Source organism: Cajanus cajan, chromosome 9 (genome assembly GCF_000230855.2).
Source record: "Cajanus cajan strain Asha chromosome 9, NIPB_CcT2T_4, whole genome shotgun sequence".
Taxonomy (NCBI): domain Eukaryota; kingdom Viridiplantae; phylum Streptophyta; class Magnoliopsida; order Fabales; family Fabaceae; genus Cajanus; species Cajanus cajan.
The window spans coordinates 1988157-2004011 of NC_138525.1; the positions used below are offsets into that span (position 1 = coordinate 1988157).

The following is a 15855-nucleotide window of genomic DNA, read 5'->3' on the forward strand; positions in this document are numbered from 1 at the left end:
CTCTTTCAAATCATTCATACCATCACTTCTACTGTTCTACATATTATCGAAATGTTGTTGTATGATTGAAATGATTTTATTATTTAAGTATGTGGAAACAGATAAATAACTCGATTTCCATGTCTATATATATAAATATTTATTAAAATAATTCAACTTATTCTAAATATATTCTTAATATCTGAAGAAGAAAAAAATTAATGTACCGGTCATACTGAGATTCAAACCTATTAATTCTATAGCTGGAAAATATTAATAGGTTAAGAAAAAGTGTATTGGTCAATTTAATTTTTTTTTTTTAAGATAGGAAAGTTGGTAAAAAGTGTATTGGTCGATTTAATTAAAAATCTTTTTTGTATTAAAAATATTTTAAAATTTATTGTTTGAAAAACGACTATTAAAGTTTGAAAAAGGAACATTTGAGGAACCGGTATCTTAGTTAGATATATAATATGTTAAATACTGAAAGAAAAAAGAAATCGTAAAGTGGTGAAACTAACTAAATTAAAAAGTAAGAAAACAAATAAATCAGACAATGATTAATTAGTTATGCATACGTAGTGGTCGAGACATCGTCACGCTTAAACAATAATTCATCAATCATTTATTTTTCCCTTTGGTTTATTTTCTATCTTTTAAGACAAAATTAAAGGACAGAGACAGAGTGACTTTCAAATCTCATTTCACTAATAATAGAATAGGAAAAGAGGACAAAATCTGTAAATGTTCGTACAAATTATTGGTGGTATATATTGATTTTCGATGGACATGGCAGTCATGAAATTAAAGATGGGTTACATGATTATCAATTTACATAACTGAAGTACGCCCTAAGATTGTTAAATTCATCAACTAGTAATTTAGGTGTAAATAAGTAGATGTCAGTAGAGTTTTATACACACACAAAAAAAGTAAAAAATGTAGGAGTAATAAATTGCTAGCTCATACGTTTATCATTCAACCTTCCCAATGTATCTTAAGTTGGTTAGCTAAAACCTTAAATGAGCACTAAAAATACGTTAAAAGTTGACACTCTTTAAGGTCTCACGGGGATCCCTCCATAATTAAGGTTATTTTCTTCTTCTTCTTCTTTATTCTTGGTAATGATACTTACAATTACAAACATCTTTCCCTACATGTTTTATATAAGTCTATCATTATTTATTTTTCTCTTTTATTTCACAGTTTTATTTTTCTGAAGTCGTATAAGATAACACTTATATTATTATTTTTGGATAAGAAACTCCAATAATCTACATTATTGAGTAGAATAATAATAATAATTTAACGTATCAGACTTTCTCACGTAATAAATTAAGAGTTAATCACCTATATATTATCAGTATAAAATTTTTTTACACTGACAATCAATTATATATTTTAATTGTGTCATATTACTGTTAAAAGTAAATGTGTTTATAGTGACATGACACAATTAAAAGATATAATTGGTTGTCAGTATAAAAAAATTTTACACTGACGGTGTATAGGTGATTAACTTATAAATTAATCTTTTAGATAAAATTCTTTTCATTCGTGCGTGAAGAAAACGTGAAATGCATGGAAGAGGAGCTTAATTAATTAATGTAAATTTAAGCCATCAAATTTTTCCAAACTAATCTTAAGTTAAGAGTTAGATTCTTCTTTTATACTTAAATCATTGAAGAAAAATTATCGCTTTATTCTGGTATGTTAGGAAGGATATCCTACTATAATTAATAAGTATTATTTTACTTTACTTAAGGTTTTGACTCGTGATTAACGATACAAGTTTTTTTTCTTTTCACAATAATATTTTAAAATTTTATTTTAGACTAATTTAATTTAATTAAAAGATAAATTTTTGATTAATAATTATTTTTACTAAAGATGATATTGTTCAAACAAGTCGACTTTAGGTTTAGTATTGTACGGACAATGTCTAAATTCGATTGGAAATAATTTTTTATTAAACTTTACTTACCTACATACCGAATCAAATTAATTTAAATCAAAATCTTAGAAATAAAAAATAAAAAATAATAATAATTGAAATGAGGGAAGTTGTTTTTTTTTTGTTCGTCCCTGGATTATTCACCGCCGACAACAGTGACTAATCTCCTCTAGAGGCACCTCAAAGGGTGGGATAACTGACCCCAAGATTTAACGCGGCTGCATACACAAGGCAGGATTCGAACCCCTAACCTTGCTTAAGCGTGGATCAACCCCTACCGCTGAACCACACGCTTGAGGTTAAATGAGGGAAGTTGTTTGAGTCCTTTTACTGTTTTACCTATATATTTTTAAGGTTAAAATAACTAATACGTTTATTTTTTAAAATTTATAAATTATTTATAATGTGGTCCTTAAAATTAAGTCAACCGTCAACAACTTTATAGATTTATTTAAAAAAAAATCTTAAACCCTGATGATATAGGAATTTAATTACGTAATTGGAAATTTTAAATAGTTTAGAGTTTTACTCATTAATTTAACCTTAATTCTTGAATGACATCGAGAATACTTTCTACATATAACTTCATGGCATATTGATAAAAGTCCAACTCTAGGAATTCAATTACAAATTATTTATAGGCTGAGAGATTTATTGCTTCAATGTTTTTAATGTATGGTTGTAAAAAAACATGTTTTTAATGTATGGAGACTTATTTAAAAAAATTTAATAATTCAAAATACTATCGATTAATTTAACTTAGTTTTGATTAAAAGTAATATTATTTTTTTATATAGACACCGATACACATATAACAATTCTATAAAAAAAAATTAATTTTAAATCTCTAAGGTATTGTTCAAAAATAAATTAATATTATTTATTTTTAAGATATTATTTAAAATTAAATATATTATTTATTTAATTTCTTAAAAAAATTAGAATGTTTGGTTAATTAATAAAGACTTTTGAGATGAAAAAGATTATCAATCTATAAAAAGGATTGACGCTCTAAATGAGAGAGGATATCATATGTATTAAGGTTTTTCAAATTTCATTTATCATAAAATTTGTGAGAAAAATTTTCAAATTTCAATTCATAAAATTTAAGAAAAGATTTTTCAAAACATATGTAATATATTGTTTAGATAATAGAGATGCTGTAGACGCAAACTTGAGAAGTCAAATTACGTTGAATAAATTTTGTATAATTTTTTTTTCCTTAAGAATTTTCTTTTTGTAGTCTCTCATTATTGTGCGTAGAGAAAATAAAATAAAAATTATTTCCAACAATTACATTTCAAATTCTTTATTATTTACTATTGTGAATTTCTTTATATATTAATTTTACAAATATCATCACTCAAAGCAAAAATAAAAATAATCAAAATTAAACCTAGTAACAACTTTGTTATGAAATATAACTATTGATCTTTATTAATCTTAAAATTTGGATTATGCGCTTAACTTAATTTACAAAATTGACTTATAAGGTAATGATTGTCCTCCTACTTATTATATATTATTTAATTATTTTTATCTTTAATCGATGTAAGACTTTAATATTTTCCTATACATCCTTTACATTTAATATCATTAAGTTTGGTATGTGAATAAATGGTGGATAACTCTTTTTAATGATTTAGGATAAACATGACTTAAGTTTATTTTAATATACCCCTTCACATTTAATATTATTACAAAATCAAATTATAAACTAAGAATTATCTCCATTTATATATTTTTGATTATTTTATTTTTAGTTGATGTAATACTTAAACTTTTCATAATATATAATAATAAATGAGACAATTTTCACTCAAAATATCAAGAAAGTTAAAAGCGAAAATCACATCCAAACCTAAAATTTGTTTAGTATGAAAATGATTTTTGTACACTGTAAACTTGCAAGATTTGATTAATTATGAATATTAACTTTTCAAAATTTATATATACTCTCTTTTTTAAGTATTATTTCATGCTTTTGATAATTGGTAAAGTTGTGTCTTATCTAGAATAAAATATCCATAATGTATTTATATAACTTTTTTGTGGAAGTTAAATATATAATAGCGATATGACTACATAATACCAAAGAGAATTAAAGGTTAGAGGGGACCATGAGCCTCCAAGTTCGTCCCCCACCTTCCACCTAACAACTCTGTTTTTTGTACTTATTCACTATTCTTTCTATAGATAGCACAATTTCATGCTTCTTGCTCAATACGTAGTGGGTTTAGATTTTTTCCAACACACGTTATGTCCTGTCCGCAATTCGATAATCAAGATGCCAACAATGGAACACACATGTGGGTTGGTCCATGCAACATGTGACCTAGGCAGGGAGAATATAAACTATAAGAATTGCTTATACTTTGTTATTAATATATATTTTCTCATCATGAATGTAGTTAGTTGTGTCATTAAATTACGAGAGGCTCATTAAATAAGTGTGAAGCTCACTAAACTTATAGTTTTAATAAATTTTAAGTAACAAAAAAAAATATATTAGAAAGAGAGTATCACATAAATAGTGTTGATAACATTCTTTTTCTATATATAATAGATCTTGAACTTGAGAAATTGCATAGTTGCATTGACCAGCCGAAAGCACAACTTCTAAAGCAGTCACATGCATTTGTATTATCAATTATTTGCCAATCGATCATCGACCAAAGTGACCCATCTTGTTTTAAATAAACGTTGGTTTAAGTAATTATAATGTCATCATCTCATGTGAGTTAATTTTATAGTTGGCACAAATCTTTGTAAGCCTTTCTCTCGTATCATACCTACTTTCTTACTTGTCGCATGATACCTACTTCCTTAATTGATGGTTAAATATATTGTCATCGTGGACCCAGTTCTTGGATTTGCCACTTGCGACATTGTTGTTACGCCAACGGAATGGAATTAATGTTCGTTCAAATTATAGTTTAATTTGCTAAGGCTAAACAACTTTTTACTAGTTAGGCTTGTTTTGTTTAGTTGCCCATTTTCTAATTTTACGTTGCTTATTGCAATATCTATGCATTTTAGAAGAGTGATTCAAATAAGTTACACCTTATTTCTAACCATCTTAAAAAAACCTGTAATTGGGAAATAACGTGTTTAGACACACATTACAAACACACAAAATTACGTCAATATGTTAAAAATAATGTAGAATATTAATTGGTAATGTCTTTGCAAACGAAAAAAAATATATAAAAAAATCATGTCATACATGTAACGAAATACACTTAAAAATTGTATTAAAAGAAGAAAAAAAAAAAGCACATTAAAGTCTATTACCAAACACGCTGAGAAACATAACAATTATATGTTCTGTTGGGTTTACGAAAATATTTTTTTATCTTCAATTTCAATTTTTCAAATAATTTTCATTTTTAAATCTACAAGATTTAGAAAATATATTTGTTTTAAGGACCTATTTTTTATTTTCCAAAAATAAATAAAAAACTAAAAATATACTAAATTTAACTACTTAAAAAAATGAAATGTTCTTATTATAAATTTGCAAACGAATTCACAAAAAAAAAAATATATTTGCAAAAGATTTTTAATAATAAAAATATATTTATATTGATATATGTTAATTATATATACATGTATACAACTTATCCACCTATATTTATTAATAAGTTATAGAAAATATATATAAGACATTTATATGTTTATGTACATATATCCCATTTCATGTCTAGTAAAAGAAAACCACAATAAAACAACCGGCATAAATAGTGAAGAGACAATGAGGTGATTTTTATTTTTTTTATCCGTAGATGGGATGATGTGATTTGGAAATAAAACTGTTTTATAATTATAATTTATATCATTGCATTTTTATTTTGCCGAAAAATATCAAAAATGATTATTTTTTTTCAATTTTAGCCTTCATTTTAATTTTTTTTATAGAAAATATTTTCTAAAAATTTAACAAGCATGTTTTCATCTCTATTTTTCATTTTTACTGAAAATATAAACAGAAAATGAACATACGCCGTGCCAATCTATATCCTCAAGTTTTGATGAATTATATTTTGGTGTCTTTCATAAATAAATCAATTGAAACGAAAATTAAATCGCAATCGAGACTTAAGCATGTTCGTTTTAGGCCCAAACATATTACCCATTGCAACAATATAATTGTAAGTGTTCTATTGTTTGAAGATCGTGAAGAATCGATTTAGAAATTGAATAATAGGTGCTTGGCTTGTATCAATATGCTTAATCATTTATGATAATAAGGATATACTCATTGAAACTGAGGAGAGTATTATACATTCAACGATTTTAAAACATGATATTGTATAGGACAAGTCTAGATTAAGAAAAATGAAATTAGTTAACTATTATTCATCTTGTCTACATGGTGTTATTTATCTTTTAGAAATTTTATTAATAGATTTATATTATAAATTTATATCTGTAACAAAAAAAAAATATTATAAATTTATATTTATTAGTATTAAGTAACCCACGATTAATTACTGGTCAATGAGGACCATTACGTATCTCTCGTAGTTTGTTCTCTCTCCTGCTATGTCTTGTCCTGATATGCTTTCTGGTATTCTAGTTTTCCTTAAACATAGCAAAGCCACATCTAACAACATTTTCTCAATTTTCTGTTGATCCTTTTGTCATTTTCTACCTCTTCAATCTAAGTATGTACTCTTAAATCTTCACCTGCTGCTCCATTCTCCATTGTTCTTTCTTTCTTTCTTCTTTTTCCCTTTTATATATAGTTTCAATTATTTGGTTGTTAGAGTGATTATCCCATTTTTGTTTTGAGCACAACTTGTGCATCATGGAAAAAGGGTTGCAATTTTGTGAGAGTGTGATAATCAATGGTCTATTTTCATGTAACTTTAACTATATGTTGCGGACATGTTTATTGTTTCAAAACATCTTGAATCAATCCTCACGCTGTTTGTTAGCATTGTTAAATTCGGTTAATGGACATACATACATCAAGACCATTTTGTACCTAAAGTCATTAATTTCTTTAACTGTGTTAGGATGGCTTCAACTTTTATTACTTTTGGATATCACAATGAATTTGTTTACACTATTTTGTTCTCTCTTTTGCTGTGTATTGAACTTTCCAAATAATGAAAGTGATTGTGTATATTTAGTATGAGTGCTGAATTTTAAGGAATCCTTCATACAAGCTTTGGATGCATTTCTGGGATTCCTATTGCGAATGTGCCCGTTTGCTTTCATAATTTTTTGCCATCTGATGTCGCAGGGGAGGTTTCAGTCCATGCATGTATATCACTCTAAAAATATTTGAATAATCACTTCAACAATGAGAGATATACATACGGATAATTACTGTAGTTCACCAAGAACACCAAATGCTCGGCTAAGAAGACGCTCAAATGAGGTTGGTGCACTCAATTAGCTTGTATATTTGTGATTTGGGTTACATTTATCTCAAATTTCAAGTTTTAGTGTGAAGTTATGCTGCTGCAAGACCTGTTATCTAGATTCTGTTACTTTAGACAACATTTGGTTCTGTCAATATGCACAAATTTATGATTCACTCCTCTACACATTATTTCTAATCTATATCTAGTTCAGCTTTGAATGATTGTTTTGTTAATCACTTCCTGAGGGATAAAAAATGCTCATTAAGAACTAACAAGTTATTGATCAAAGCAGAATTAGATTTGATCTCTTTAATAAGGTCTCCAATTCAAATCTTATGAATAGAAAAATAAATGATTGGGAGGAGAAATCTAACTAAAAATAGTCGGTTAGGTTCTCGAACAAATATTAGTTATAGATAAAGTTGATAAATACCTTGCACTAATTACATGGTTAAACCAAAATTGTCATTGGTAGGAAAAATATAGTGTTTAATATGGGAAGCTATGTATGTCTCCAAAGTTTCCTTATTATTACTGATCCATTTGGTTGGCATTTCATTTTGGAGAATTTGAAGCTGATGCTAGCTTTTTTATGTCAGATTCCTCTGGAGATAAGCAAATCAAATGGAAACCATCTACTTATCAATGATAAATATAAATACAGATCAATGTGGATTCGTGCATACTCATCTTTGTGGATGCTAGCGAGTGTCTCACTTATCATATACATGGGTCATCTTTACATCTGGGCCATGGTGGTTATTATCCAAATATTTATGGCCAGTGAGCTCTTCAATCTCCTGAGAAGAGCTAATCAAGATAAACGTCTCCCTAAGATTAAGCTTTTGAACTGGTAAGCATTTATGCTACTGTAATTTCTAAATGATCATGTGCATATGACAAATGTTTAACATAAATGTGTTTCACAAAGATAAGATTCTGAATGCAATTTCCAGGCATTTTTTCTTCACAGCAATGCTATACGTATATGGCCGTATTCTCAGTCAACACCTTGTGAATACAGTGATCTCAGATAAATTCTTCTTTAGACTTGTGAGCATCCTGATCAAGTATCAGATGGCTATATGTTACTTCTTATATATTGCAGGTTAGTACTTCCAAACGTTTCATACATAGGAATGTTGATGTAACCAAACTTTTTAAGAGAGGAAACATGAATAATTATATGTGTTCAGTCAAGAAACCTATAGGTCCTGTCTTTGTTGGACATATTTCCTCATAAATCTGAACCAATCCTGTTGAATGGTTTTTGCTCTCAGATATCATATTACTCTAGTCTTCTGCAGCTTCAAGTGTTTGTTGAATAAGTCATTTCATGTGTGATTTCAGGTTTTGTTTGGTTTATTCTTTCATTGAAGAAGAGATATTACAAGTATCAGTTTGGCCAGTATGCATGGACACATATGATACTTATTGTTGTGTTTACCCAGTCTGCATTCACGGTAGCCAATATATTTGAAGGGATATTCTGGTAACATGACTTCTGTTATCTTACTTGATGAAATCTATATTTTATAATTCCTTCTTTTAGTTTATTCTTTCCTATTTTATGTGGTTTTAGCTTACTTAAACATCTTTTTCCAAATATGATTCTATGCAATCTAGCTTCATTTATATTTGATCAGAAAACTGTTGAATTACACAGTTACTTATATAAAAGGACACATTAAATCAATAAACAATAAATAGTCTCTATCAATTTCTTTGGTACTGCTAACCGCTGTGTTTTCATACTTTAAATGATTTTATTTTTTATTGTTACAATCTAACATGTTAATATAATTATGGAAGGTTTATTTTCCCTGCGTCCCTTATTGCTATGAATGACGTTGCTGCATATTTCTTCGGTTTCTTTTTCGGCAAAACCCCTCTGATAAAGCTTTCTCCAAAGAAAACATGGGAAGGTTTCATTGGAGCATCTGTTGCAACTATGATTGCTGCATTTACAGTAAGCATCTACTGATACCCTGCTTCTGTTTAGTCATTCTTTTTGACCGTAACAACTATCCTCATTCAGGATAGATGCTAAGAAACTAACATCCCAGAAAACTTTCAAAATCCACTCATTTTTTTTATTTTGTTTGACTTTTACATATGTTGGAACTAGCTTTACTAGATCATTTGTATTCTGGCTATTTGCCACACAACCTCCACTTTTTGTTGATTTAATGATATTTTTAAGTATTTTTGCTTTGCATGATGATTTCACCTGTGTTTGTGCAGTTTGCAAACTTCTTGGGTCGCTTCCAGTGGCTAACATGTCCAAGAAAGGTAACATTCTTGATTGTTCAGTCATCTTGAAGAAAATATTTGAGTTGCTGCTAATGATGGTCAATAAAATAAATTCAGGATTTATCAACTGGTTGGCTTCAGTGTGACCCTGATCCAATTTTTCAGCCAGAGTCTATTCCATTGCCAGCATTGATTTCTCATTGGGTAAGTGAGAATTCTTGAGATTTAGCAGCAACAAAAAGAATTTAAAACTGTCATGCATGTAATGACGTTGGTTTGGATATTGATCAAGAGATACTGGAAATGTTGGAGGTGAGTAAACATCCATTAACTTTCTGGAAGCTTGATGATATAAATGTGAAAGAAAAAAAAGGATTAAATATATGTAAAAAATAGAAAAATATATTATTTCATTGCATACGAGTCAACTTCTTATACCCTTTGAGAGTAATACGAGCCAGTTGGGTCCATCGAAGACCATTAAATTGATATAAAGCCGAACAATTTGGGAGATCATGGACATCTAGGGGATGGGAAGATGCTATCTTCTCTTCTGCCATGAAGAGTGGCAGCAGAAACAAAATTGAATATATTTTGGCGTATGTGTGGTATAAGCTCAAATCCCTTTTTATAGGCTAAACAACTAAACCTGTTAAAGAAAATATGGAAACAAAACATAAAAAAAGGAATTAGGAAAAGTAGGAAAGAAAATAAATCTATCTTGAAAGTAAGAAAGATTAACGAGAATTATATTTACTGCAATATCCATCTTTAGTCATCACTAATACTATTCATCTTCACATTATGTACACTATTTTAAAAACTTTGTTAAAAGCACTACACCATTTATTTGTTGGGAATATATTTAAATATTTTTAGTTTGAAAATGGATAATTCAATATTTTAGGATGTTTATTATGTTTTAAATTTTCAACATATTATTTAAATAATAATAATAATAATAATGTTATTCTTAACATTTAAGTTTAAGATATATATTATAGTTTGATTTTAGTGTTTAAGTGATTAGGTTTAGTTTGTATGTGACTAGGGTTTAGTTTGTATGATTTATAGTTTAGTGTTTAGTCTTTATATAAATAATTCATGAATAAAAACAACATCAAGTTATTATTAAAAATATTTTTCTACAAATTACAAAAAAAAATCATTATTTAGATTTGTTTCGTTTCACGGAGAAAAAGAAGACTTAAAGTACGAAAAGCTATACAGTGTTCATTCATGTACATTCATGCACACAACAAAATCTAACAAAAAGCCCATGATAATAATTCTTTGTTAATCCTGCTTATACAATTAGCATTCGTATGGTTTAATATTTCCCTAAACACAAAGTTTTTCATTGTGCAACATTTTGCAGCTTTCTTGGAAAGAGATAGCGGTTTTGCCAGTACAGTGGCATGCCTTGTGCATGGGACTATTTGCTTCAATCATAGCACCATTTGGAGGATTTTTTGCCAGTGGTTTCAAAAGAGCTTTTAAAATCAAAGTCTGTTCTTGCTCTTTGTAGTAGACATTTATTTTGCAGCCATCACCCTTTCTCCGATAACTTTGAAATTTCTAAACATAGCAATAGCATTGATCTCTTTCAATAATCACAGGACTTTGGTGACAGTATACCTGGACACGGTGGATTTACAGATAGAATGGACTGCCAGGTTTGCTCATAGATAATTACATATTAGAACCATCCTTGGCTTATATCTGAATAGGCCAAAAGTTTTTCATAGTATTATAGTAAGTCAATAATCAGTAACCACTAAGATCTTCCTTTAATGGTGTGTTTGGATTGGTAATAACAAACTCAAAATTATAGTGTGTTATGTTGAGATACTAACAAAGTCTCATTTTATTAAAACAAAAATTAAAGATATTTTAAATAATGATTAAAAATAAAATCATTATGGTAAAAATTCAAAATAAAATATGTCAAATTGTATATAAATATCCTAAATATCGGACAATAAATAAAGGATAAACACAAGATATAATAATTATCCTTCTCTCGAAAAATATATCTCCACAAACAAACTAAACCGAATAACCTTAATATGTTACTATCATTTTCAGATGGTAATGGCTGTTTTTGTGTACATTTATCATCAATCGTTTGTTGCCGCCCAAGACTATTCAGTTGAGATGTTTTTGAACCAGGTAAGTCTCCAGTTTAAGCAATTTGTTGGCTAATTTTTACAAGTGTTTTGTTGTAAAATTATTTCAATGTTTGATTTATGTAGATAATGAGGAACCTTCATTCAGAGGAGCAGCTAGTTCTATACAAAAAACTGGGGCAGATATTGCAAGAAAGGCATTTTATCCAATCATGACAAGTTTGCTATACACTTAATAAAACATGCTTCAATTGGTGTTATATTTGTAGATGAATTGAACAATCTGTTGGAACAAGTGGTGGAGATTAGTAAAGAATTTTTTTAGACTTATTTTTTAGCTGCTGAACTAAATTAACTATAGAATGTAGCAATCTTTGTATGTGGCATTGCTTCTTTCCCTTTAGGGCTTTACATATTGACATTTTAAAGTGAATTTGTAATGAGAAATACATAAATAAAATATTGCAGAAAATAGAAATGTGTATAAAATGCAACGTATCAGTTGAGAATATTCCAGAAAATTATAAATTAATAAATGAGATTAATTTAATTTAAATATATAAATGAAATATTTTTTACTTATGTGTAAAAACGAAGAGAACCAAAACTTTAAAATAAAGGGAGTATTATTTTTGTCACTAAATTCATAAGATAATTGATTCATCATTAATAAAGAAATTATCGAGGAATATCTTTCTTTATCTTTGACTTTTATGATGCATGATATTAATAAGGATAAATGTTCAAACTTACCATAATCCAAATTAAAAAATTTTGGTACATAACTACAAAATTCTGTTCAAGTTTCCATCAAAAGTTTTATTTACCATTTTAACATTGACAATCCTATTTGTATAACCCACCTCAATTCTTTTTTCTTTTTTTTTGTCTTTTAGTGATTGATGTTGAAATTACTTTTGTTGAAGAAAAACATCTTACATGTGATTTTTTTCTCTTGAATTTGGAGCGATTTTAAGAATTTTCATACCTTTTCATAAAAATTAATGTAATTATTTTGATATATATTATAATAATGTGGGGAAAAATTCAAATTTATATTAAAAAATTATTCATCATTTAAAATATATTCATAGATTTCACCACGAAAATAAAAATAAAAAAATATATTATTTATTGATGAATTATAACAAGATGAACATCATGATAAATTAAAATAACATAGATTGAAATAAATAAGATAAAAAATATAGAAAAATTAAAATTAAAACACTTTAGACATTATCCTTAAAGAAAAAAATACACCATTGCAATGATAAACTAATTTGTAATGAGTTCATCTTCCAAGATACAATAATTCATCAAATCAATTGTATGCAATGAATGATGCTTAATTAAAAAGTATGGTTTTGAAGTATATTTAATAATAAGACACGATTCTCTAAGAAGGAGGAAAATTTTTTTAAGTGTATCTTTCATTTTTTTTTTATCTAAGTAATCAAAAGATATATTTATAGCCACAAAATAATACTTAGTTAAATCTATTAAAAAAGATTGAATAAATTATTAAAAACATAATTACTCAACCCTATTAATGTGATACTTAAAAAATATTAAAACACAAATTAATTTAATAAAACATTACATAATAGAAAGAGTAATTAAATAAAATATTTAATTAAATTTTAAATTATAATAAAATTCTCTAACACAAGCAACATGCAATAGTGTGTTATATTTATTTCATACCCCCATGATTTTGACAACACTCCAATATTATTTATTTTCAATATATTGTTACATAATTGTATAACTCATATAATGTGGACAATACAAGCAAATAAATATTTCTAGCTGTGGTAATATAAATTTAGATAGACAAATCTTTTATCTTAAGGTGCAATTTTGTAGGCTATCCAAATACTTTATTTGATATATATGTATAAACATCATTACTATAAAAATTATTATATTTAAATTGCGTGATTTTACTTTTTGGTAATGGGCAATTTTATAAATGTATTATTTTTTTAATTTCATTTTAAAAAGGAATTGAAATAATGATCACATTCATTTTTATGTATTTTTTTTTTTGTCAACTTGCAAACTTGTTCATTTAATACTATATGAAAAAAATAAAGATTTACAAGATTTTGTCACAACTCAAGAAATTAAAATTATTCAATTAAAACTTATGAAATCAAACTATACGATTAGTAGATTTATTTAGGTTACATATATTGTAATTTTCAATTATATATCAAAAAATATTATTATTATTAAATAAATAAAATTATATATATTTCTAGTATTATAATGTTATTGATAAATTAATATCAATAATATTATTAGTGTATTTATAGATAAATTAATAATTTTATAAATATAAATTAATATATATTAATATATTTTTACAGAAATATAAATATGTTAGATAAGATAAATATATTAGAAGAATATTAATTAAAAATGGAGATCCATTATATCAACGGTTAGCATCACATCATCAAAAATTATTAGATTTTTAACAAAAGAGATTAATATTGCACAATTGTGTCACTTAAAATTGATCAATTAAAAATTGAGGGACTAAAAATTTACAATTATAATACTTAAATAACTAAAATTATCCAATTAAAATTTGAGAGAATAAAATTTCATAATTATAATATTTAAGGAACTAAAAATGCATTTTAAACCTAATAAATGAAAGTGAACTTTAAGTCATTATGTATTTTTTTTCATTACCAAAAAATATTCCCCATTAAATACAAGTTAGAATGAGAATAGGTCAAACGAAACTAGACTTTAAATATATAGGTTATACCTATTTTATTAAAGTTTAAGTTTAACTTATATATTATCTATCATATAATTTTTTAAAGGTTTGGGTTGACCTTTTTAAAAGTTTGATCTAGTCTATTAACCTTTTTAAAAGCATATTATATTAACCAGTCAAAAAAACTTAATTTTAAATAAGTCAAAAAATATTTTTAAATATACGTGCAAGTTTTCTTTTAAATTTACGTGATAAAAAATAATTTACTCTATTATTATTAAAATTTAGATTATAAAAAATAAAAATACAAAAGCTGACATAAAATAGATAATCCATACATACTCATATATACTCACGAACGAACTATGACGAAAGAGGGTAATTTATACCCTAAACCCTAAACCCTAAACCCTAAACCTTCTAAATATTTCATATATTCTATTTAAAATATTATAAATAACTAATCATGAAAATGAAGGAAAAGAGCAAACAAAGAGGTGACTATTAGAGCTTTTTTTTTTTTTATTTCTTAATTTCATATGAATGAAGAATGTAAAATGTTTAAGCGTAGTTAAAATGAAAAAAATATAGATAATTTGATTTTTTTGAATTAAGAATTTATTTATTTAATTATATTATTAATACTTTAATTTGTATATTAATTTTTATTATATTATATAGTAAAAAAGTTGTTCTATCTAACCTAATAGACTTTTTTATAAACATAAATCAAACCTTTTTGAATAAATATGTTAGTCTAAATCATATTTAAATAGGTCAAACTCCTATTCAAGATCTGACCTTTTATCATCTTTAAACATGTGAATAATCTCTTTCAGAATTTGTCAGATATCAAATAATTGGACAATTTCTCTCAACTTGAATTTTTTACATTTGTAAAGAGTCAAAATTCAATTCTTAGACACTTAATTAAGCAACTTGAATCTCTTATCACTCATGCCAACTTAATTTTATATTAGAATTTAGAGTTTATAATTTAAGTGATTATCTATTATAATAATTTTAGGATTTGAGTCTAGTTTTTTTTTTTTCTAATGAAGAGCTAATTTGCCAAAGAGAAAAAGGAAAAACTCAGATTGAGGCTTTTTAGATGTAACGAATTTAGTAATCTTAAGATGAAATATTTTTGGTGCACATTCGGGTTAGCGAAACTGTTTTATTGTCCGTATCTTTTTACTATTGAAAAATTATATTAACTCAAACATTATAGCGTGTCATAACTAATAAATTAAAAAATGCTTATATGATATAACTATGGGTTTTAGGCACTAGTACAAAAGAAGTGTACTACGTCGGATATTTTAGGTTTTTTACGTCAGAAAACGTACCGACGTAGAAGCGGGAGACGTAAATTTTACGTCGGGGCTTCAAATCCGACGTAAATTTACGTCGGAAATTACGAAACCC

The 15855-nt window shown here is 26.4% G+C and overlaps 1 protein-coding gene across 2 annotated transcripts; it reads left to right on the plus strand.

Annotated features, from left to right (window-relative positions):
- The first annotated feature begins 6442 nt into the window (after positions 1–6442).
- Positions 6443–12174, plus strand: LOC109806245 (phosphatidate cytidylyltransferase 1). Of its 2 annotated transcripts, none has more exons than XM_020368619.3 (12): positions 6443–6600; positions 7185–7322; positions 7908–8161; positions 8265–8416; positions 8659–8800; positions 9121–9277; positions 9553–9600; positions 9679–9765; positions 10940–11068; positions 11181–11237; positions 11650–11733; positions 11817–12173. In XM_020368619.3, the coding sequence occupies exons 2-12, from the start codon at positions 7245–7247 to the stop codon at positions 11904–11906; spliced, it is 1278 nt and encodes a 425-aa protein (XP_020224208.1). In that variant the 5' UTR covers positions 6443–6600; positions 7185–7244; the 3' UTR covers positions 11907–12173. The 2 variants fall into 2 exon arrangements, with proteins under 2 accessions (XP_020224208.1, XP_082920141.1); XM_083064015.1 differs by lacking the exon at positions 6443–6600 and adding an exon at positions 6670–6798 and having other exon boundaries at positions 11817–12174.
- Positions 12175–15855: the final 3681 nt, after the last annotated feature.

What these genes read in the sequence shown, in the direction of transcription:
- LOC109806245 (XM_020368619.3), top strand. Translation starts at nt 7,245, where the DNA reads ATGAGAGATATACATACGGATAATTACTGTAGTTCACCAAGAACACCA. An exon ending in AAGATTAAGCTTTTGAACTG is followed by an intron (nt 8,162 to 8,264) that starts GTAAGCATTTAT and finishes TGCAATTTCCAG; the next exon opens with GCATTTTTTCTTCACAGCAA. An exon ending in TTGAGATGTTTTTGAACCAG is followed by an intron (nt 11,734 to 11,816) that starts GTAAGTCTCCAG and finishes TGATTTATGTAG; the next exon opens with ATAATGAGGAACCTTCATTC.